The 24,275-nt window shown below is 41.9% G+C and overlaps 1 protein-coding gene across 1 annotated transcript; it reads left to right on the top strand.

The window, feature by feature from the left end:
• Positions 1-202: 202 nt before the first annotated feature.
• Positions 203-23,447, top strand: gnptab (N-acetylglucosamine-1-phosphate transferase subunits alpha and beta). The gene is made up of 21 exons (XM_084711219.1): positions 203-493; positions 1,246-1,331; positions 1,993-2,112; positions 2,605-2,655; positions 4,419-4,621; positions 6,155-6,219; positions 6,388-6,522; positions 13,557-13,718; positions 13,889-14,068; positions 14,167-14,337; positions 14,486-14,609; positions 14,698-14,913; positions 15,883-16,940; positions 17,024-17,223; positions 17,415-17,634; positions 17,754-17,867; positions 18,030-18,115; positions 18,206-18,304; positions 18,424-18,591; positions 20,384-20,474; positions 22,370-23,447. Exons 1-21 carry the CDS (start codon positions 332-334, stop codon positions 22,439-22,441), a joined length of 3,783 nt encoding a protein of 1,260 aa, XP_084567345.1. The 5' UTR covers positions 203-331; the 3' UTR covers positions 22,442-23,447.
• The last annotated feature ends 828 nt before the right edge of the window (positions 23,448-24,275 follow it).

The raw sequence follows: 24,275 nt of genomic DNA, 5'->3' as shown, positions 1-24,275 counted from the left end.
TAGCACCTATGTTATTTGAAGAGATTGGAAAAACGGCACGGAGTCATTTAAAAACATTAAAACGGTGCTTTGGCGCCCTTCAGTGGTCAAACACATGCATTACAAGTCCTGCCGCACTTCCGGGTCCTCCAGTCGACGCCTACCAATTCCTCCACTCCACGAGAGGGCGGCGACGAGCTCGAAGAAAGCGGCGTCACCACCGTCGAAGAAGCGTGATATGTATGGTTGTCATGTGTCATGCAGTCTGGCTCGTCAGCTGACAGATCCGGGTCGCTTGTGTGATGTTTACTTTCGTTGTTTAGCGCGTTAACCTGCGTGTTTTTTTGAATGAATGCAGCGCTATGCTTCGCCGAGGAGAACCATGGTAGTCGTGAACTCGGTGCTCAAGCTGTTACAGCGGCAGACGTACACCTGTCTGTCCCACAGATATGGGCTCTACCTCTGCTTCGGGGGGCTCGTCCTCATGATAGTTTCCGCCTTTCAGTTTGGAGAGGTGAGCTTCTTCTGTTTGATTAACGTCAGTTACTTACTGACAGCTGATTTTATCGAGTTAGCTAACGGCAGTTGCTTGACAGATGCTTCTTCTTTTGTACCAGATTTCATTCAAAAATTGGGCTGTTTAAGCGATTTAGCTTGCTGGTGAACCCACTTATGTTCAGATCTTTAATTAAGAAGTTATACGAATCGTTATGATGTTCATGCTAGTCCGGCATAAAAATGCGTCACTTAATTGTATGTATCTAACAGAAAGTCTTAAATCTCTTTAAGAATTGACCCCCGTGGCTTGCTAACTGACAGTCCAGTGTAAGTTAACCATTTTTGTGAAGGAGGATTTGTGAACATCATGGAAAGCTTTTACATAAGTGAGGCTGTTATTGAAGTTTCACTCAGTTATGATACTTGAATATTTGTTGAACTGGAAGAGTTGTTCCCCAAAGATCCCCAAGAAGTCTCGTTGTACATGTACATTGTGTCTACTTGTGCAGATAATGCTAAAACAAGAAAACTGTGCTGTTTTTGAGTGTGGGTTGGTGGCATCTTGGCTGTGTGTGAAATAAGGAAAGGTAACAATATATGCACCAGTTCAGACAACAGTTCCCAAACTCCTCCATAATAGACATTAGACATTAGACCGTAGTTAAAAGAGTGTATTCCTCCACTCAAGGGCCCCTGTTGGCCCTCGGACCCCAGTTTTTAAGTGGAGAGTTGTATCATCTAGTGTTTTCTCCCTTGACCTCCATACAGGTGGTGGTGGAGTGGAGTCGGGACCAGTATCATGTGCTGTTTGACTCCTACAGAGACAATGTGGGTGGGAAATCATTCCAAAGCAGGTGAGCAAAGTGCATAAAATGGTGCCTTGAACACATCATAGCAAAAGAAACGTAAAACATGAATTTCACCATTGTGTGTCACTCCCTCATTTAGACGAATGAGATATTGTTTACAACTGTCTAGTTTTCCCCTTTGCACTCAACAGCAATGAGTGTAAAATCTTCTTGGGTGGGGCGTAGAAGTCTCATCATGTTTTTTCATACATGAATGTGTACAAGGATGCAAACCCTTAGCCCACTTTCTGCAAACGCCTTCATTCATGACACTGACAGTGATAGAAGAGGAGAGGAGCAATGTATTGCTGCTAGCACTGTAGCATAAAAACACAGATACAAGACAGAACGTATTCACGATACAACAGCATCATCAACAACACTGACATGATTTCACAGCATTTAGACGCCACAACAACAGCAACAACCGTCAACTGTAGGTACTACAGTGACTATGGATAGGTACCTCATACAGCTCCACTTCAAATAAGCCAAATTATCTCTTTAAGACTGTTTCTACTCTTCCCTTGAGAAGAGTCTGTAAGAGCTGGAGGAGGTGTAACCATGCATGAATAAAAACTAATTCCGACTCGCCGGGGAGGGAAACAGGGTCACGGCTCTGCAGTTTGAGGACTGTCTTGAGTGATGTGAGTGTTTGTGTTTGCAGGCTCTGTCTGCCCATGCCTATTGATGTGGTGTACACATGGGTGAACGGCACAGACGTGGCTCTGCTGAAGGAACTGAAGATGGTCAAAGAGCAACTGGAGGAGGAACAAAGAGCTCTGAGGTAGCTCTGGCTCCACTGTCTCTGCAAATATTGTTGTGAAGTGAAGTTTTACCCTTAGGTAGAATGAATCTAGACTGTAACCAATGGCAACAATTAAATTTAAACCTTTATTTTACTGCAGAAAGTGTTGTCCTGTGGGAAATAGTCATACAGTGCAAACACAGTGAAGTGCCTTCAGCTTTTCGGCTGAATACAGTCAAAATTAGCATACAAGCTCGAGCTGTAGCGTTATCATTTTCAGTCTGATTGACTTGTTCAGACGTTGCCCCAGAGGAAGAGGAGCTCTTACTGTAGATCAAAGGTTAAGTAACTTTGAGGAGAAAGTTCCTGTTTTCCCCTCTCAGCTCTTAGCACGAGTAAATATTAAAATAGTGCACTTTTTCTTTGCATTCCCTTCTACTAAACTCTGTAAAGATTGCTGTGCTGTGCAGTGTTGTTACTCAGTTTGTATGTGATGAAAATAATATGAATTCACTGTTTTGTTGCACATAGGGAACGCCTGGGGAAAAATTCAAGTGAGACAACTGAAGTGCCAAAAGATAGGTGAGTCCCTGTGGGCCATACAGTTCGAGTACATACCTGAGAAGGGATGGGTGTTATGGATAAAATACTAAAATACTCTGTCATGATCAGTTTTCACTGCAATTTGCAGATGGTGGCGTGTTAAGACTGTAGAGTGCAGTGGTTTTGAACCTGAATGCATTATATTGAGAGGTATTTCCATTTACAAGAAATGTCTTTCTGATATTCTACCTGTTCATGCGTGTAAATGGAAATAGAAACACCGCTCAATATAATGCATTCAGGTTCAACGCTGCAGTCTCAATAAGAAACATGCACTTGAATTAATACTTCTCTGACAGTGTCAGTTTAAACTGAGCAATGTTGTCTCTGTAAAGGTAGAAGTTATGGCTGAGCTGTTTTGTGGGACTGTATTAGATTTCACAGATGCACATAATAAAGTGGACGCTAAGTGCATGTTATCATATTATGCCCGAACTTTACTATAACCTCTAACTTAAAATACATGTTTAGAGGTCATTCTATGGGAAATGACTGTTAAAGCGTCGGTGAAACTGTGCTGTGAGAACGCTGAATTTGATGTTGAAACAGGATGTTGAGGTGTGCTAAACCACAAAGAAATATAACTTAAGTGTAAATCTGTGGGAGGCAAAAATATCACCAGCACTGTTAATAATAACTGATTGTTTAATAGCTTGGAGGTTTTTTTTGTTGTTTTTGAAACAAGGGGATGTGAAGCCACAAGAAAATCTACATTTCATATAGTGTCTGTAATAAAAAAACAAACAAATAAAACAAAAACAAGTGTATCTGGTCTGAGAGAAGTGAAACAGTCTGGTAACACTTTCTGTGAAGAGCATATGTGTAATGCCTTTTTTAAGGCATTATAAAACTCTTTATAAGCATGTTATAATGATGCATGACAATGTACAGCAAGGCTTATAAAGTATTATAAGTTGTGAACAATGTATTGTAATTTCATCAGTATTCATAATGCTTTATACCTTTGTGACAACAGTGCTTAAAATTTGTATATTGATGTTTTTAATGTCTTAGAAACACATACAATTGCTAATAACCATATTCAATGTCATCACTTATCTTAAACCTCACAAAGTCACTGTTATTATCCCTCTGATACGTCACGCATGTTTTTAAGTATTTATATAGAATTTTATAAAGCCTTATTAGGGTTTTTCAAATAAATCTAAAAGAAATCCACTGAGTGATATTTTAAGAAATTAATTAGATGTGAATTAAATGTGAATATTTTCTGGCTTCTTCAGTCCTTTCTGACCGTAAACTGAATATCTTCGGGTTGTGGTCAAAACAAGACATTTGAGGACATCTTTGGGCAACACTGATCAACATTTTTCACCATTTTCTGACATGTTACAGACGTAACAACTAGTTGATTAATGGAGAAAACAGACAGTGGAAATAATCGTTGGTTGCAGCCCTAGATGTGAATCTTAAAGCTCACACAATAACACGTCGAACCACAAAGATTCAACCACAGGATCGATGTGTCCTGTGTTCACCACCATAGTGTTTGTTTGACAGAGGGTCTCTGCTCTTGTTCTCTTCCTCTCTGTCAACCATCTGTGAGTTTTAACCACAAATACAGACTCGATGCAACAACGGAAGCCTTTTGCTCAGTGCGTGAACTTGACTAATATTGTGATTGAGTGTTTATGTGAAATACCACAAAGTTAGAAAAAGTGGGCATCTGAGTGAGAATACGGTGAAGATGCATTCAGTAAAGTATTTTTATTTTTTGACAGTGTTAAGCCAGAATGCCTGCTGTCCCACTGCATCATCGCACCCATGCTGGCCCTGGACCCCGCTCTGCCAGCCAACGTTACAATCAAAGAGCTGCCGACACTCTCTCCCTCCTTCTCCGCTGCCAAAGAGCTGCTGCTGATGAACAAACCCTTCCACCCATCCACCTCCGCCTCTGTGGTCGTCTTCCATTCGCAGGCTGACGGTAAACGCGCACAAAAGAATTCAGAAACACGACGCACAGAAACAAAACGAGTTCAGACGATTTCTAGTGTGAATCGAGGGCAAAATTTGGCAGGAAACGATGCTCCCTGCATGATTCCAAACAGCATGGGAGAGATTTTCCACCCAGATTGATTAAAAAAAAAAAAACACAGAGCAGTGTGATAACTGAACCCAGCAGGGGGATTATCACTGAGATGGGAAATATTATTTACAGTGCAAAAGATTGTATTTGAAGGATGATTAATGAGTAACCCAAACATGGGTACGCTGCAGTCGTGGGACACACACCTGCAGTGCAACATTGTCGAGTTACAAGATGCGTCACGTTGGTTTATTTTCAGTTTAAAGGCCTTGTAATTCAGTGGTATGTCACAGTTTTTTTTTTTAGGCGAAACATAATGTGTGACTCCCACGCCAAGAAGGGGACTGAAAGGAATATTTTTCCCACCACTTTGTGAGCCATCAGATTATAAAAGCCAACTGATTATTGACTCGTTTGAATGTTATTGGTGGCTGTGAAGTCATGTGATATTGCTCAGTAGTAGGGATGAACTAATTTGATGCTCCTTTTCTGTGTCAGTCAGTTTCTTCCCCCCCAATTTTTTATATTTTTGATTGAATTTCCAAACAACTGCCACATCAAGCCCCGGTTCACTTTCTTATTAAAATACAGGAAACACAAAAGAGAAAGGATGGCAAAAAAAGAAACAAACAAAATACAGACACAAAAATGGATTATGTTGCCAGTGAGATAAAAAGTCACAGTGTCATGGCAAATATTTTAAATATACAACAATACAAGACTAAAGAAATCATTCAGAAAGTTTAATTAAAAGTACAGAGTATTGGATGGGAGTTTGTCATTTTGGAATAGCTTGGAAAGTAAATTTATCTGCATATATAATCAGAATATCTCATGTTCCCATGCATCCCTCTCAAAACTGGCAGGCGACTTTCTAATTTTAACAAAGTGAGACATGTCTTTAATCTAAGAATGATGGCAGATTGAGCCGGGGATTTCCATCTGCAGGGCCGGGGTCGGTTATCTAAATGTTCAATCTGACCCCTGGTTTTTAAATCATATTTGAGCGGACAAGTTGACCCTGAGCGTTTATTTATTTGCAACATTGATTTAGGACCATTATGAGAGTTTCTGTAGTTAGTCTGTTTTTCTTAAACCAACAAGTTTTTGATTTCCACTGCCACGTTCTGACTTGGGCTACTCTTAGAGACACATTTCAGGATAAACCAGTTAATTGCAGAGGGCTTGTTCAGTTCGGGACCAAAGTTATTCCCCCACTTGGGGAAAAAAACAGCTGATTTTGTGGTCAGCGGTCAGGGTTAGGTTAAGGTTAAGGTTAAATCTCCAGGAAATTAATGCAAGTCTGTAATGTTCCCAAAACTGACCTGAAGTAAATGTGTGTGTGTGAGAGTCAAAGATGACACTGTAACTTTATACCTGAAGATTTCCAAATTCTCCTGCTCCCTATTTATTCATTTTTTTGTTTTACAGCTGATAAAGCCTATAAAGATGTGTCTAAAGAAGATCAGAAATTCTCTGCATCCAGATGTTACCTGGTGAGTTTATATTACCTGTTGAGCTGTATGAAACATTGTATAATTTAACATATATCCTGAACATATCCTCCTATTCTCTTTGCACATGTAAATTAAACAGTCCTCCGGGTTCTTAAACATCTTTAAGGAACAGTAAAATGTACCTCTACCTTGCTGTGCGTTTCCTAGACGACAGATAAAGAGGCTCCGGGTCTGATCCGCATGCAGTCCCTGGCCTATCTGAGCGGCTTCCCGGCATCCTTTAAGGAAACCGAGCAGCTGAGAGTCAAGCTGCCTTCTGTTATAACCAGCAAGATCAAACAGGTAAAACAGACACATTTAATTATTATGTACTAAATCATTACTTTTTTTTGGGCCTTATCTGTATTCAGATACTTAAGTATTGAGTATCTGCTGATACTGAGTCTGATCTGATAGCTGTATTTACTTAAATATTGGTTAAATATATATTTGAAACATTCAAATAACAGTTCTAGACTGCTAAATTTAGCTTACTGTATTTTTCACAAGCTACTTGATCTAAGTGCCGGATGTCTTGGTTAAAAACTATAAAGTTGATGAGATTTAATTACTGATATGATAAGAATGAAAGTTAAACTGTCAGAATGAGACTTCTGAAACTGACGTGATGTGATCAGCTAGAGAGACGACTTATCATCAGTCTGTCTTTAAGGAGGTCAGCGCTGCAGCGTCAGCCGGCTGAGGTGGACGAATCACAGCAGAACTAATATTTAAGCCGACACTCGTTCATTAATATGTGCCTGGTTTGGCCCCTGATACAGATCCTCCTTAACAATCTTAGATATTAGTTTGTCAGCAACAAGAATCAAATCTGGTCTCCTAGTTGAAATAATTCCTGGTGGTGCTGTGAGGTTTTTTTTTATCATTGATAGGAAAAAAATGTAAAGAAAACGTGGCAACTAGCTGCTTATTTTTTTTCTTCAGAGGTACCGTACCAGTACATTTTCTGAAAAACAGCAGATTTTGCAGTCTTGCTGAGTTATGAATCACCTTTGTTGAATTGTCTCTTTGTGATACACTCAGGTGTCAGATGAGATGGTGAAGTTTCAGTTTCAGAACAGCAGGTGGCAGAGTGGTACACTTTATAAGTGTTCAATAGACAGTCATGTTTGACTTTCATCTTTCTTTAATTAATTGTGTGACTTACCTTATACAGAGAATTGACTATACATTATTATTTTAATTTATTAGAAGAATTTTCAGTGATGCTGTAAACTTTACCACGAGGTGTCAGTCTCACAGCGTCCAATCAGCATGTAGCCACATCACAATCATCACAGACACATACTGTAGTCTTAGGATAACAAATTAAGATCTTTTTATACATCATAGAAGGGTCTAAACACAAATGTCACCTCCTCCTTGGAGAGGAACTCCTGCTAAATAGGGGCTTTTTCTATTTTAAACAGTTGTGATGTTGTGATGTGGATAAAGGGCCTCCGTTTAGCTCTGCGGCTGGCGGCTTGTGTATCTAATAATTTTCTCTAATCAGAACTCTGCTTTATATTTTGAGAGCGAGGAATGCCACTAACGAGCGCGGATTACTCTGAAATAATCAAAGAAAACAAAACGGTGCGGCCTGGAGCGGAGTGACCCTGACACACCAGCAGACGGGCAGGACGGGAGGGCAGGCGAGCATGAGTCAACTGTTTGTCCCCCGTCTTCCGATAATAAACTCACATGGCTGATTTCGAATTAATGGGTGACAGATTAGATAACATCTTTTGTAACTGCCTTTTATATTAAATGCAGAACAGATGTGTTATGAAACAGCTTTACAGTATCAGTGGACTCTTGAGAGGCGTTCAAGTGAGTCTCAAAAACCTCCAATTACCGTATTTTAAAAGTGAAACATTTATCCTGCTTGACCAAGCTTCTCAAACATAATACAAATATGTTATGTTTTAAATACGGTGGAGCTGCAGTGTGTCTTTACATTTACATAGATCAGGGTTTTACAACAATATAGAACTTTATAGTGTTTCAAAACAATTGTTAGCTTTTTTTTAAGTTTCTTTTTTCAGTGTACAACATATAGAACACAATCGTGGAAAAAGTAAATGCATGAAATTAAAAAGTAGCAAGATTTGTTCAAATAAAATTGGAAAAAAAATCAGTATTACCAAAATGAGTACTTAGTTTATCATTTCAAGTTTTCTGAGGGGTTTCTTTTGATTGCAGATGTATCTATAGAAACCCCTAAAAGACATTGTAGGACGTCACCATGGGCTTTTGGAAACACTGATTGACATCGTTTTCACCATTTTCTGACATTCTATAGACCAGACAACTAATCAATCAATCCAGAAAATAAATGACAGATTAATCAACAATTAAACTGATCATCAGTTGCAGCCCTAAACTATAAAATGTGAAAAAATAATATTGTGAAAAATGCTCATCACAATTTCCCAGAGCCTGAAGTCCAAAAAAAAAAAAAAAACAGTCCAAAAACCAAAGATTCTTCATTTACTAATTTAAGAAGCACATTTAGTTTTCTTTCAATAGATTAATCAACAAATCGTTGCCGCTCTACTTTTAACTACTTTTCAGAGAGATGTTTACTGTATGCATATCCATATTGGCATGAAGAAATCTAAAATATGCAGTCTTGTTTGCCTTAGTTAGTTTTGTAGGACAGCGTGCAGCAACATTGATCATTTACATGAAATGAAAACATGGCGGCACCAGATTTAGGCCTCTTCCCTAAGTTATACACCAGGAAACATACCCAGTACAATAATATACTCTATAAGCACACAAGTTTATTTATAGCACATTCACACATACACAGGGGAAATAAGTGTGTTTCACATAGATAAAACAAAAAAAAAGAACATACATATAATAAATATAATGTGCAAGTAATACAAAAGAACGTTAAATAGTACATGCAGTAGATTAAAAACATAGTAAAAGTGGCCTTGAATGTATGTTAATACAGTACATAATAATACTGTATCTGATAATCTGAAATGTGAACCTGCAGCCTCTGTGAACCTCAGTGGGGTCAGAATCATGTAACAGCATATGTGATGATGTATAGGTTAAACATCATTAACCTACATATCATTATCAAACCCAGTTGTCCCATCATTCCCTGCATCGCTCTGCAGGTTTGCCGCGGTGTAGCCTGGCAGGTCATATGATAATAGCCAGCGGCATTCAGGCTGTAACCTTAGCTGGCCGTGCGGGGGTTAACAGTAGAACAACTGTTAAGAGTGGCGCGGCGCCAGCCAGCACGCCGAAAGGTCACAGGGATTGTACTAACCTTCCCTGCACTCTTGGACACACCCTGTCATCTCATCTTTATGTATTCCTGGCAGTACCTGTTAGGAGTCCAGTTTTCATCTTTTGTAAGTGGAACAAGCTGGAAGAGGTGTCACACACAGTCCAGGAAAGAGGATGGAAAGTGTGTGTGTGTGTGTGTTTGGTGTTTAAGTCAGGAGGGATTCTAGGTACACGGGTCACCACACAATGCCCAGTTTGGATTTCAAGGTGTTTCCTGGTGTTGCCGGGCCGATTCTGTGAAAGAGGGATGATGTGCATAGTGTGGACGGAGAGGTTCAGCGGTGAGAGTGGGCCGGTATTTATAGCTGGTGTTAGACCGAGTGCCATGGTGATGAAAGCTGCTCCACAACCCCGATCATCTGCCCGTGCTGTCGCCTGTCGAGTACTGGCCCCACTGTTTGTGTACAACCCTGCTGATGAGTTTGTGCTGACCTGTGGTTGACCACATGGTGTCTCAGCTCCACCATGAAGCAAAATTAAAGTTTTATTTGTCACAAAATCCCTCAAAACCTTCACAGATGTCACAGTTAGCCAAAATGTTCCTGAGCCCATGTAGTATCCTCTATACAATTATATGAGCTTTTACTGCAGTTTTTTTAATGCGGTGCCCCCTGAGGGGTCAGAGGTCACGGGCATTCACTTGTGGTTTTCAGCCTTGCGCCTTACGTGCAGAGATTTTATATGAATCTTGTAATGATATTATGGATTATAGATGATGAAATTCCTATGAAATTCCTGCAGCTTTGTGGTGAGAAATGTTCTTAAAAAATTGGACTGTTTTTCTCCCCAGTTTTTCACAAAGTGAACTTCTCTTCATCATGCCCGTGACCTTTCAGGAACATGTTGCAGGCATCAAATTCAGAATATTTGTGTATATTAACAAAAAACAATAACTTTAGTAAGTTTAAACATTAACTATTTGGTCTTTGTATTGTATTCAGTTGATTATAGGTTGAAAAGTTTTTGCATTGCATTCTGTTTTTATTTATGTTTTACAGTGCGTCCCAACTTTTTTTGAGAAGCCCTTTTGCACCAAGATCTAGGGATTGAATGGTTTTGCATGCAGCCAGTCACAACAAGCTTTTTTCAGTTTAATGCAACGTGTTATTGGTCCACTACTGCAACAGCTACAACCCAAACAGTCTGTGGTGTAGTGAAGGCGAGTGAGACGTATTTGACAGATATGACTACAGCACATGCCTGTGGTCTCTGTTAGAAACACAGAAGGATCATTTCAGCTTCCATTCACATAATGGACACTGAAAGAAGTAGGGAAAAAAAGGTACCAAAAGTACCCTGTTGGTGTTGGTAGCACTTAAAAGGGATAGTTCAGATTATTGAAGTGGGGTTGGATGAGGTACTGGTCCATATTCAGTGTATTACCTACAGTAGATAATGGTCACCATGACCCCAGTTTGCAGAAGCAAAGATAAGTGGCGGGGGAGGTAAGCAATGTGCTTCTGTGGACAGGATCAGCAGCAAAATGTGTTCTAGCCACTTTAAAAAGTTCAATCAGTTTACACTATATTTAGAATATTTTCAATGCTTTAACTTCCTGTCAGACAGCCTTTTCTGAGAGGAATCGCTGTTATAAAAGCCACGCATCTCTCGGTCCAAAGCCACCAGACTTCGCTGGAAAAATCAGTAATTTTTACCTCACAGAACACAGGGTTGCTGGTCTATTGCTGCTCAGTGTGTGGGTTTGTTTTTGTTATTGTGTGACTTCATTGAATCCAAACTAACCTTTAAAATTCAGACCAAACTAAGACCTGGAAAAGTTGACCCTCTTTGTAAGCCAGGACATCTCATCATTGTCATGTCGTTGCGCTGTGATCGGTGCATTATGTAAAGACCCTGATAGGTCTGATTCAGGTTCCTCTGTAGGTCTCCTGCCAGTTTGTAGTTGTCAGACCGCTCCCTCGAGGCCTCTCTACTCAACAGGTGGTGCAGGATGATGGTCAGCTCATTTATAGTCATCCATTGTGCTGCACGCCACTACAACGCCACTGAATGCATCTGTTTAAAAACATCACTCACCGCTGGGTTAATTGGTTTACTCAGAGTGTCAACTCAATTTTTTCAAGACTAATTATATTTTCTGTTGCCTCCGCAGTGACACACAGTGATCACAATTTATAATGCGTCACACGGGACATACTGCGGTGAGGAATAACTGTAGCTGCTGCCTGGAGGATCTGACAGTTAGCTGATGAATGCTTCAGTGTTTTCTTTATCTAGATTAAATTTCACCCGCAGTATATACAACAGCTCATTCATCTTTCTTCTCTCCCTCATAACCAGCACACTGACCCATATTATTTAATGGTGCTTGAACTAGACATTTTCCTTCCAAATGAAATAGGAAGCACTCACAATAAACACCACCAAAAAAATCGCCTTTTGACTTCTCTTGACGCTTTCTCTTCTCTTCTCACCAACAGTCTAAACCCTAAAGGTATTCAGTGCACAATGATACAAAACATTAAAAAATAAGTATTAAAATTGTTGCTAGTCGAGAAAAAAATTCTGTCAGGACTTGTAAAATTATTTGAATATTAATTTTAACCATAGATAATTAGGTTTATGTGCCGTATGCATGTATAAAATTATTTACACTTGTGGGCAGGCAGACAGGCATGTGTCTGTGTGAGGCCACCATACACCTCTACTTTGTGTGCATGTGTTAGAGCATTACCAGGACTATAAAGGGAGCTATAATAAAGATGGCAATGTGATCCGGGGCTTGCTGTCTCCTGGCTGCTGCGCGCCACGTTTATAAGACACAGCTAATCCTCCTCACCTAAAAACAGGAGCAGAGAAAAACGAGGTAGTCGCGGCAGAGCACGAGTTCAGGTGAGAGGTTTGGGTTCAATTCGGGATGATGGAGTGAGACGAGGTGAATGTTTTCCTGGGAAACAGTTTGAGAGATGAGAGAGGCGAGACTGTTGTTTTGAAATGGGCAAAGCCAGGGGTATATCCCTCACACACACACACACACACACACACACAAACACACACAGAGTCCTCACATAGCTTTCCAGACATCAGACAGAGAGCCACCTCCACATGAGCCCCGCGGAGAAGAGATGACATCACAGAATTTTCCGAACCTCTTTAGACACGCACACACACACACGCACACACACTCTTGTCGATCTGTCTCGAGGCTGCAGCAGCCAGCAGATGCCTCCACACAAGCATCATAACCGCTTTCATTTCACCTCCATATCTGCGGGGTCAGAGGTCACTCTGTCCTGGTGATAGACTGAAGGTCTCTGTCACAAGCCCGGAACTGTGACCAAACTGTTTCACTAAACATGTGACTTCGACTCTGAGAAATTGCTTTTACAGTGTTCCCACTGTGAATGAGGTTATTTAAAGGGGGGAACTCCACTGATTTTACAATTGACAGGGAACAACCAGAAGCAATTTGGTTCATACCGAGTCAAAACTATTACTTGTGTGGTGCTGGCAAGGGAAGGGCAATCTTGTAAGAGGAGAGACTTTGGGAAATTAGTCCTAAGTATGCTGGAGCACACAAACTAAAGGCAATAAAATTTATTAAATGTTAATAGTTGTCAAGATATTTCACTCAAAACTCAAAAATGTCGACCTGAATGTCTGTAGAAACGTTGGTGCCAATCCAGCTGATAGATAGATATAAAAAGATGTCAAACTGTTTCACTGAGAAAGTAAAATCTTTGGCCTGCTGGCAGTACCAGAGAGGATCATCAGATTTATTAGAATTTAGCAAACCATCCAGTAATTTTTGAGAAACTTCAGTCTGAAGCAAAGTAGTGGCCATGCCGCTAGCATGACAAATAAAAATACAGCAACTGAGAATTTGCAGGTGGGCAGAGTCTAACAAACATGGGATTGAGTTGCCTTAAGGTCCTTGACGTCTGCCGCGTTAATTATGAGCTTTTGTTTTTTTTATTTAGTCTGTCTAATAAATTCACTAAATCACAGGAGTGCTCTTTTTAGCAGTTAACACCTTCCTGTTGATTTGTTTATTTGTCCCTCAGTTTGAGTTGTACTCTGAGGCCAGCATCGCCCTGCTCCACCTGAAAACCCCGCAGGATTTCACCGACCTGACCCAGCAGGCTAAAAAGAACCTGACCCTGGATGGAAAAGAGTTAACCATCAGCCCTGGCTACTTGTTCTGGGACCTCACCGCCATCTCACAGGTACGACTGGCCCTCCCTATGTCTCATCATTATCAAAATATTAAAATAATATTTAAGAAATGTTGATTGATTTTAGAACAGCCAAGATATTTTGTAGCTGTTCATTATGAATAATAATTTCCCTGGAGATACTGAGATACACTCTGTTTACTTTTCACTCCTCACTTCAGTCCAAACAGGATGAAGATGTATCAGCCAGCAGGTTCGAGGACAACGAGGAGCTCCGCTATTCGCTACGTTCCGTGGAGAGACACGCCCCCTGGGTGCGACACATCTTCATCGTCACCAATGGGCAGATTCCCTCCTGGCTCAACCTGGATAACCCCAGAGTTACAGTTGTCACGCATAAGGTAAAATTTAGGCCTTGACCTTTCCCACAATGCACTGCACTTTTAACAAGGGATGGGTGGTCAATATGTATGTAAATATGTTTTTCTTTGATTTCCAGGATATCTTCCAGAACCACAGCCACCTTCCCACTTTTAGCTCTCCCGCCATAGAGACCCACATCCACCGCATCCCAGGCCTCTCCCAAAAGTTCATTTACCTCAATGATGATGTGATGTTCGGCAAAGATGTCTGGCCGGACGACTTCTTCAGCCACTCGAAAGGACAGAAGGTGTGAATGCAACATCCAGACATAAATTTGTGCTGGAGTTTGAAAGTAAAATCATGTGAAATTGTCAGATGAGCAGGATTTTTTCTTTGACTTCATACTGGGCTGTTTTTTTTTTTTTGTTTTGTTTTTTTCTCACGTTTCCCTGCAGGTGTATCTCACCTGGCCTGTCCCCAACTGTGCAGAGGGCTGCCCAGGATCTTGGATCAAAGATGGCTATTGTGACAAAGCCTGCAACAACTCCGCCTGTGACTGGGATGGAGGAGACTGCCTCGGTACAGAGACCAGCACCATCATCTCTTCTGTATAGATTAGCTCATTTGTCTCACTCGCATCTAACATGTTACTCCCGTCCTCTGACAGGTGCGGCGGGGAACAGTCGGTTTCCGGCTGGGGTTGGTGGTGGCGGGCCCGGTGGAGCTGGTGGACAGGTGTGGCAGTTCGCAGGTGGTCTGGGAGGTCTTGGGGGGACGTCGTACTGTAATCAAGGCTGTGCCAACTCCTGGCTGGCAGACAAATTCTGTGACCAGGCCTGCAATGTGCTCTCCTGTGGTTTTGATGTGGGAGACTGCGGACAAGGTGAGTTCAGTGACAATACGTACCATCCTGTTATTTCCCAGCCACAGTTGCTTTACAACATGTCAGGTTGAAGTACAAGTCTGGTGATATTTGTGTTTGTTTTTTATTGTCAACAAATCTGACATGAATTCTGCTGCTAAAATGAACAACTACCATTCTCTTAAGGGACATACACTCTTACTGCTCTCCTTCTGGGGTCCCTTTCCTTTCCAGGAAGAATGGGGAACTAGATAATGCCATTATCATTCATCTCCCATTAGATGAAACCGTGATCTTTTCCCCTTAAGGTGGTGTGGCCTGGGTGTTTGATGCACTACCTCCGGAGGATGTAATTCAGGACTGTTCACACCCAGTGCTGTAGAGTAGTTGTTGTTGTTTTCTGCTGCCTTGCATGTCAACAGCAGATGAGGCTTAAGGCAGCTTCACATCACATTTGCACGTTGAACTTATCTGACATAGGAATCCAAAAGATTTTCCTCCTGCAACCTGATCCAAACGGGAAGAGATGCAGTCAGAAAGCTCAGCACCAATCCCTCTATACAACACAAACCATTGTAGTGTTTTCCACTGAAGTCTCCAACAGTGAAGCTGTTTTTATGGGGGAAAAAAACTTTACATTTTAATCTCTTTATGGTACATAGCAAAGAAAGAAACATTATTCAATACACTAATAAGTTGTAACGTCGTACGTTGGAAAACACTTTGGAAAACTTAAATTAAACAAAAACTAGAAGTAATGTTCTTTATTAGACTGTATTAGACCCTTTATTAGATCCATTTTAGACTTTATTCAAGGGTAGTTAGGGACACATTACATCAGAACTGTTCTGTAAACTAAACTAGTTTTTGTCTAATTTAAGATAAAATACAGCTTATTACATCTTATTAGTGTACTGCAAAATAACATACAACCCAAAAATCTAGAATATTAGCAGCCTTGTCCTTTAACATGTACTCTCTTGTGCTTAGAACACTTTGGCGAGCTGTACCATGTGACCCTGCTGAGGAATCAGAGCCTGTACACCCTCCCAGTTGGTGAAATCAGGCCGTATTTCCGCTTCGACAGACTGGCTCGCAGAGTCTCCGAGGCCCACGTCAGCGACAATGCGGTCGTTCGCCACACCTCCGTCGCCAACAAGTGGAAGACCATCCACCTGCTGCTCCATCCCGGCCACAACGCCACCCAGCTCCAGTACAACCTCACCTTCCAGAGAGAAGACGACACAGAGTTCACAATGAGCTTCAGCGTGGCTGTCGACACCCGCGAGGTACCTCGGGCTAACATGTCACAGACCGCGAGCAAAGACGCCAGCAAAGAGCCAAAGCCGACCCCTACTCCAGAGCCAGTGGTCCCGTTCCCAGACGTTCCTGAGGACAAACAGGGTCCTAAGATCCAGAGGAGGCCGCCTGGTGAGCTTGAGGTCCTCATCGAGGTTCCTTCACTGAATGTGTCGCTTCTTCCAGCTGCTGTGCAGAGTGAGCTGCAGAAACTGGAGGAGAAGCTTCTGATTGGTGACATTACTTTGAAGGGCTATAACCTCACAAAGGCTGAGCTTCTAAAACCTTACGAGACACTGGCTCAGACGCAGCAGGTCATCGATTCAAATCCAACTAATAAGGGTTTGGCCAAGGTCCTGGGAAAGCCTGATACAGAGGTGGAGGGAAAACCACCTGTGGAAGAGAAAGCTGGTAATATTCAGAAAAATCAAAACTCAAAAGAAGAAGAGTCCAGGAAGGACACACCTGTGCAGGAAAAGCCTGTCACTAATCCTATCCCAGTCATTATTGATGATAAAGATAAGAAAGACTTTGAAATTCCCAAACAAAATCTGAATGCTGCGATCGAGAGGCCTTTGACTTCCAAACTGCTCGGCAGCATTTCCAAAACCAAGAACGCTGAGAGTCGGGCCGAGCCGGCCGATGCTGTGGGAGGAGCTCCGGTGGGGAGGAGACTCCAACATTTCACCTCCTCAGACAGAGGGTTCCTACCGTGGGAAAGGAGGAAATACTTCAAGGAGCTGCTTGATGTAAGTAGGGTCTACAACTTCGACTGTTCTTGTCAAGCTTTTTGACTTCCTTAAATATTAATTTCTTTGTGCTGACTCTGCAGGAAGAGGAGCGTCTGCAGAGAGAACTGTCCTATGAGGCTGACGGCACCGCCACTGGCAGAAAGCTGCAGGACACTTTTGCTGACTCTCTGCGCTACGTCAACAAGCTGCTCAACGGCCAGTTCGGATTCACGTCCCGCAAAGTCCCCGCCCACATGCCTCACATGATCGACCGTCTCATTATGCAGGAACTGCAGGACACGTGAGTGTGTGTTACAGATCTGTCACTACGATATTTAGGTATTCCTGAAGAAGCAACGTGCCCCTCTTCTCCTGTGTAAAGAAAGAGCCAGCTGAAACAGATTGTGAAGATGACTGGTGCTTCATAAAGCCAGTGAAATCCAAAAAAATTACAAAATGAATTATTAAACTGCTCTATGCTCTTTCCTTCAGATTCCCAGAGGAGTTTGACAAGACATCAGCCCATCGAGTTCGTCACTCAGAGGACATGCAGTTCGCCTTTTCATACTTCTACTTCCTGATGAGCGCTCAGCAGCAGCTCAACGTCTCTGACGTGTTCGATGAGATCGACACAGACCACTCTGGCGTTCTGTCCGACCGGGAGATTCGAACTCTCGCCACGAGGATACACGAGCTGCCACTTAGCCTCCAGGTTGGTCCTGACTTCGACATATCTTTTCTACCTAACACTTGTCTCATAATAATAATATACATAATAATTTACAGGAATTCTTGTGGTTTTGTGTAAGATTTCTTTGTTCTATGTTCTAGGACCTGACAGGCCTGGAGCAGATGTTGATAAACTGCTCAAAGACTCTCCCGACTAACCTGACCCAGCTCCACCTGGTGAACCCAACTCAGGAAGCCTACTATGACCCCAGCATGGTGAGCTTGAAGCTCACAGCTTGGAAAACCATACATTCATAGCAGTTTTATAGCATATTTCCTCTTAAAACACTTGAATTCATCACACGATTTTATAAGATATTTCTTTTTTTGTTTTATAAACTGAATTATTTGACTGATACTTTGTTTTTTAATCCACAGCCTCCTGTCACCAAAGGCCTCATCCTCCACTGCAAGCCCATCACAGAACGTATCCACAAAGCCTTCAGAGACCAGAATAAGTACAAGTGAGTCAGTCTGGCATTGTCTTAAAGTTCAGATATTCCCTCCTGCTTAGCTTCACTGTTGCAGCTGCCAATATGTTGTCTGTTGGACAGGTTTGAGATCATGGGGGAGGAGGAAATAGCTTTCAAGATGGTGCGGACGAATGTGTCCCATGTTGTCGGCCAGTTGGATGACATCAGGAAGAATCCCAGGTTGGAATGACTTTGTTCTTTTTCATTTTTCCATCTAGGTGGTGCAACCAAAGTTTACGTCTATGCAGTGATGGTTTTTAAAGTTTACTGATGTCTGTATTTTCACTGATCCCTGACAGGAAGTTCATCTGTCTGAATGATAACATCGACCACAGCCATAAGGATGCTGCCACAGTGAAAGCTGTCCTCAGAGACTTCTACGAGTCCATGTTCCCGCTGCCGTCCCAGTTTGAATTGCCCAGAGAGTATCGCAACAGGTTTCTGCATATGGAGGAGCTCCAGGAATGGTGAGAAATGAAGTTAGGGGCACTTTGTAATCGGTTGTACACATACAGTAGGTCATTGAAAGTGTTTAAGGCTGCAACTGTTATTAGCTATGTTAGCAGTGTGGCTGTAGGGATGGTAATATTGGTCAGCTGGTCCACCACTATGGTCCAGACTGAAATATCTCAACATCTACTTTATGGATTGTCATGCATGATTTTTATGTTAGTATCAAAATCAGTTTTAGTGTACGCTATTTTTTAGAATATTTTCACCCCTTTTCATTGCTGTCATACAGTCTTTTCCAAGGGGAAACTGCTCAACAGCGACCCGTTGGAAAAGGCTGACGGGAAAGTAAGCCAGTGACAATCACTATCTATAGTAGTTAATACACTCATTATGGATAATAGCCTCATATAACCCCACTTCAAAATATCCAAACTATCTCTTGATGTCTTTTTATAAACCATTTGTGGACAGTAGAGTAAATAATGGTTGAAAATCCCACATACCAGCACTGTTCCAGAGTCCTTGTTGCACGTGAGCTGGTAATTTATCAAACCCTTTTTTTCCACCCAAACAGCTTAAGTTAAGAATCAGTGCCTGTCACCACATCGACTGAGTGTTGCCAGGTTGGAGCAGTGGGAATCCCTCGGGGGCTTCAGAGGGTTTTTGTCAGGGCTCCCGCTCCCGTATTCAGGGCCAGGGAGCTTTAAAATTAGATCCAGCCGCCTCAGATCAATCACTAGCTGCAAGATACTTGCAAGATCATCACACAGCTGAGCCTCTCGTCTCTTCCCCTCCCCTCTCCACCTCTCCTTGTCTCTCGAGTTGGTAAAGTAACAGGCAGATGGCGTCGGGTGATGTCACCTTGTCACCCCGTTGCCCTGCTGCCCTCCGCATACTGCATGTTTCCTTCTTGTTACATCAGAGAACAGTTAGACTCCTTCTGCAGTGAGACGTGACACCGCCGACATTTCTGTCACCCAATCAAGAGGCATAGGTTTTATTTCTGCATCTGTACATGCTGGTGTAGGGCAAGGTAATAAATAATATGTTGTTTATTTATGTCAAGGGATTGTTTGGATTATTTAATGATGTACATTTTAATAGTCAGCATACCTACATTAGATAGTTGTTGACAAGCCGTGCTGTGGACAGGGTCAACAACGAACTGTATTTCAGCCACTTAAAAAACCTAAAAAATCAAAATGTACACTATATGCAGAATATTTTCACTACTTTACTTTTCTGTCAGACAGGCGTTTCTGACAGGAAACTGCTGTTATATAAGACAAATATCTTTCTTCCCAAACCAACCAAACTCCATTGGCGAAATCAGTAATTTTATCTCGCATAACACAGGAGTTCCCGGTCCATCGCTCCCTTGATCTGTTAGTTTGTTTGTGTTATTGTGTGACTTTTGTGAATCTGGACAATCCTTTTAACACACCAAAGTCACACAGTAACACAAAAAAAATGATCGAGGAAGCAGTAGACCAGTGACTCCAGGCTATCATCATTAAATGTGTGTTTTGTTGTTTTTTATTGCTGTACTCATTTCATGTAGTTATATATTTTTTGTTTTATTCAGTTTACCATGTTATTATCTTACGGTTCCAATCTCTTTGTCCACTGTAGTACTTCTTAGCTTCCATGCTGGTTCTCCTCTCTGCTTCTCCTAACTGGGTGCCTGCCACCGCCATCTACAAGAGTTAATATATTTACTATCAATCGGTACCTCATATAAACCCACTTGAAAAAAAACTGTCCCTTTAAAACTAATTGAAATATCTTTCTTTTTGTTTTCTTCAGGCGAGTGTATCGGGACAAGCTGAAGTTTTGGACGCATTGTGTCCTCGTGACGCTCGTCATCTTCACCGTAATGTCCTTCTTCGCCGAACAGGTCAGTCGGTGTGTCCACCTCGCTCGGACCACACGCAGTTTATTTACACATTCAGATAAAGACACAGGACAGTCATTCACACACCTCTCTGTTTCCATGATTCACACTTGAACTATGATTCAGACCTTCGCTACCGAAATTCCACTCAGAGGAGCGTCTGTCTCATGTGTCGTGCTCGTGTGACCAGCTGAGCCAAGATCTGACTTTACAGAAATGAAAGACGCCCAGCCGTCCTCTGTGAAACGCGAGTTGTGTGTCTTTGTTGACTTTGATCACACACTGCTTGTATTCACTGTCTTTGTTGCCAGATAAGTGGGATTTCTGGCATCCAAAGACCATTTTAGCAAAGAAATGTAAAGTCCGTGAGTGTTCCTGGACAACTTTCCTGTCAAATTCTTCCGATTTGGTGCTGGACTGAGATTAAAACAAATGCCAGGAATTGTTTTAACAAAAACACCCGACCCAGGTTTGACATTGAGATGGTATTATGCACTTGGCTAATCCATAGGTTTCCAGTTTCTCTTCAGCGTACCTAAAGAAAGGTTAATAGTTGCAATGACCTTAGGAGAATTTCCCCCCACAGCCGCCCGTGGGACCAGTGTTCCCAGTTTAAGAAGGTGTCAGACTTGTCCAGTGTCTCAAAAAGACTTTTGACATCTTTTTGGCACCGGATGAGCGTGGCTGTCCCGCTGCCCAAGTTATTAAGAAAGAGAAATGTGAGTCAGCTTTGCACAGTTTAGATTGGAGAGTTCAGAAGTGTCTTCTATGCAGAGGGAGGCGATTTTTACTCAGCTGCCCTACTTCTAAGATTATCTTTGCTTTCTTTAGTTACAAAAGGTCTGAAGGGAATAAGTGTCAAAGTCCTTTTGAGTAACCAAATCTGGGGAATAGATCACCACAAATGTTTGCTTTCTGGTGAAGAGTTATGTAGATGAGCGCATTGACACCACTGATTGGTTCATTGGCTAAACGTGCAGCTGCAGTCTGCAGTTGGTTAGCTTAGCATAAAGACAGGAAACACGGAAAAACTGCTAGCTTGGCTCAGTCTGAAGGTAACTAAATCAACCTGTGAGCACCTTTAAAGCTCAATAAATTACACCTTATATCTCGTGAGTTTAATTTGTACAGAAATGACAGGTTGCCATTTGGTTATGTACTCTTTAATCAAACTGAGTAGTTAATATGCATCTAATATGCAGAAAGTTATGTTACTTGTTTCGGTCAAGAAATTATCTGGCACATTTATTTATTTGTATGGAATAAACAAAAGAGAGAAAACCTTTTCATTAGAGAGCTTTAGTGGTGCTGAACAGCAATATAATGCAAGTAAATGACAGGACCTATAAACCAAAAGCATGAACCAAGACTAAGATTGATGACATAAAATGACTTAAAATCAGTTTAAGGTAGCCGTGCCGGTCCAAAGGCTTTAGGTCGGCCCTTCATACTGGGGTGGTGACATGCAGAAGTTGTGTCCTTAGCACTGAGGAGAATGTCGGGGGGTGCAGGTTTTTTAGATTGTCTGGTATCGCAAGACTAGGTGTCGCAAGTTGAGTTCACATTTTAGATAGATACAAAGATTCAAGAGAGGTGAACGTTTGTGAGGTGGTGCTGTGTGCAATTTTGCGCATCATTTCTGCACTTTATCAAGGGCATCCTCACAAAGATCCTCAGAGATTTTCTCTCCCAGATCCACTTCCCAAAGAGCTGAAGTCTTAATGCTCTGTAGCCTCTTATGAGAATAGTATTGATCATCTCATCTAGCTGACTCTCTGCCAGAAAGTGAAGTTTAAGTGTAAACATCCCCGCCTCTCTACATCACATCGTCTTCTTTCAAAGCTTTTTTGTCTTTCCCGATTTCCTTATGCCTTTTCCCGTCTTTGATCTCCCTGCAGCTGATTCTGCTGAAGCGAAAGCTGTTCCCCAGACGCAGAGTGAACCGGGACAGCAACCCTGAGAGGGTGTGACAGAGGACAAGACTTCCTTCTCCTCTCCCTTCTTCACCTTCACCCCCACCTCCACCCTTTCTCTCCTGCTCAGCCGAGAGGACAGGAGAGGGTTCAGAGCAGGAGACTGGGTGGAAAACAGGGATCTGAGGTCCACAGCGCTCGTGTTGCATCAGCGCGGACGGAGGACAGAGACTCGTGCGAGATGGTGATGAAACATTTTTCAGAAAATGATGGATGGGGCTGGCCGGTGAAAGGAATGGCAGCCAGAAAGAAGAAGCCTGTAAATCTTCTTTTCCTCCCTCTGCTGAGGGCATCTGAGACTTTTGTACACAAACATTCACACACACTCAAACAACACAAACACTCCCTCCACACTGCACCGCCCTCCTCATGTCCTGCCCTCACTATGCCAGTGATTGATGTGCTGTTAACGTGTGAAACATTCGATAGCAGCCTCATTGTGTGTGCGTGCGTGCAGCATGTTTTACCATAAAATCCTCAGACTTTTGTGTTTAAAGCTCAAATGATTAGCAGAATGATACGTGATTAATCATTTGAGCCATATTACAAGGAAAAATGCCAAACTTTTGCTGGTTCCAGCTTCTTAAATGTGAGTATTTTCTGCTTTTCACTGTATTATATCATTAAGTTTAATATCTATGGGATATTTTGGACTGTTTGAAGATGGGTGCTCGGAAGTTGTGATGTGCATTTTTCAAAATTTTACGGACAAGATGGTTAATTGATTAATTGAAGAAATAGTCAGCAGAGTAAAGGGATGGTTTGCTTACTTTGAAGTGGGCTTCTGTGAGGCACTTATCGATAGTTAGTTATTAGATGGCAGTCAACACGCCCCCAGTTTTGAGAAGCAGAAAGGAGCACAGGCATGGAAGCTCAGCAACGTGCTGCTATAGACATGGTCAGCAGAAAAATGTATTTTAACCACCTAAAAACAGACCCGCCTGAACAAAGCCTGTATCAAACATTTTCACCGCTTTACCACATCATCAGACAGCTTTCTCAAACAGGAAACTGCTCCTCTATTTGCCAGATATCACTCTTGCTCACCCAGACTCTATTTCGCCAATGGAGTTTGGTTGGTTTGTAGAGAGGGGTATTTGGCTAATTTCCCTTCAGAATACTGCAGGAGGGCAGGGTGCGCGCAACACCAAAAGTCGACAGTAACAAGCGACGACAAGTCCTCGACTCTAAGCTGATCAGGTGTTTATATTAAGTTGTCTGTCAGTGTAAAGTTAAGGCTGTTATCTTGAAAACAAAAGCCCACCGCTCTGAAAATACACACTCTTTAGTGAGTTAAGTAGCTGGCTGCCTTCTGCCTGCCAGACTCCATTACCATATCACTCCGTTTAACCTTAAAAAAACATCTGTGGCTTCAACAAGATTGTTAATGATTTCTTATGACTCTTAATCAGACACAAACTCATTCAGCAAACATTCTGCATTAATTTGAACTGAAACAATTCCATTATTATTCTAGTCCAAAATAGAAATTTTAAAGCGGGACAAGTGACGATTTATGTCAGGAACAAGTATTTCAACTTAACATATTTCCTTAAGTTGTGGTTTATTAAAGTTACAGTATTAGTAACAGTATTAGTAGAATTACAGTGTTAAATTCAGATTTCTCCGTCAAGTGGCTAAAATATGTTTTGCAGCTGACCCTGTCCACAGCAGTAGTTTGTTTAGCTTCCTACAGCTGACCACCATCTACTGTCGGTAATACCTCATAAAGTACCTCATAAAACCCCACTTCAGATAATCTGAACTATCCGTCTGTACTTGCAGCCCTGGTTGTGTCAGGCTCGTACTGCCATGGCTTCATTTTAAAGCA

This window comes from Lutjanus erythropterus, chromosome 22 (assembly GCF_056507025.1).
Source record: "Lutjanus erythropterus isolate fLutEry1 chromosome 22, fLutEry1.hap2, whole genome shotgun sequence".
NCBI lineage: Eukaryota > Metazoa > Chordata > Actinopteri > Lutjaniformes > Lutjanidae > Lutjanus > Lutjanus erythropterus.
Note: the sequence above shows the minus strand (reverse complement) of the source record. Positions and strands in the feature narration are given on the sequence as shown.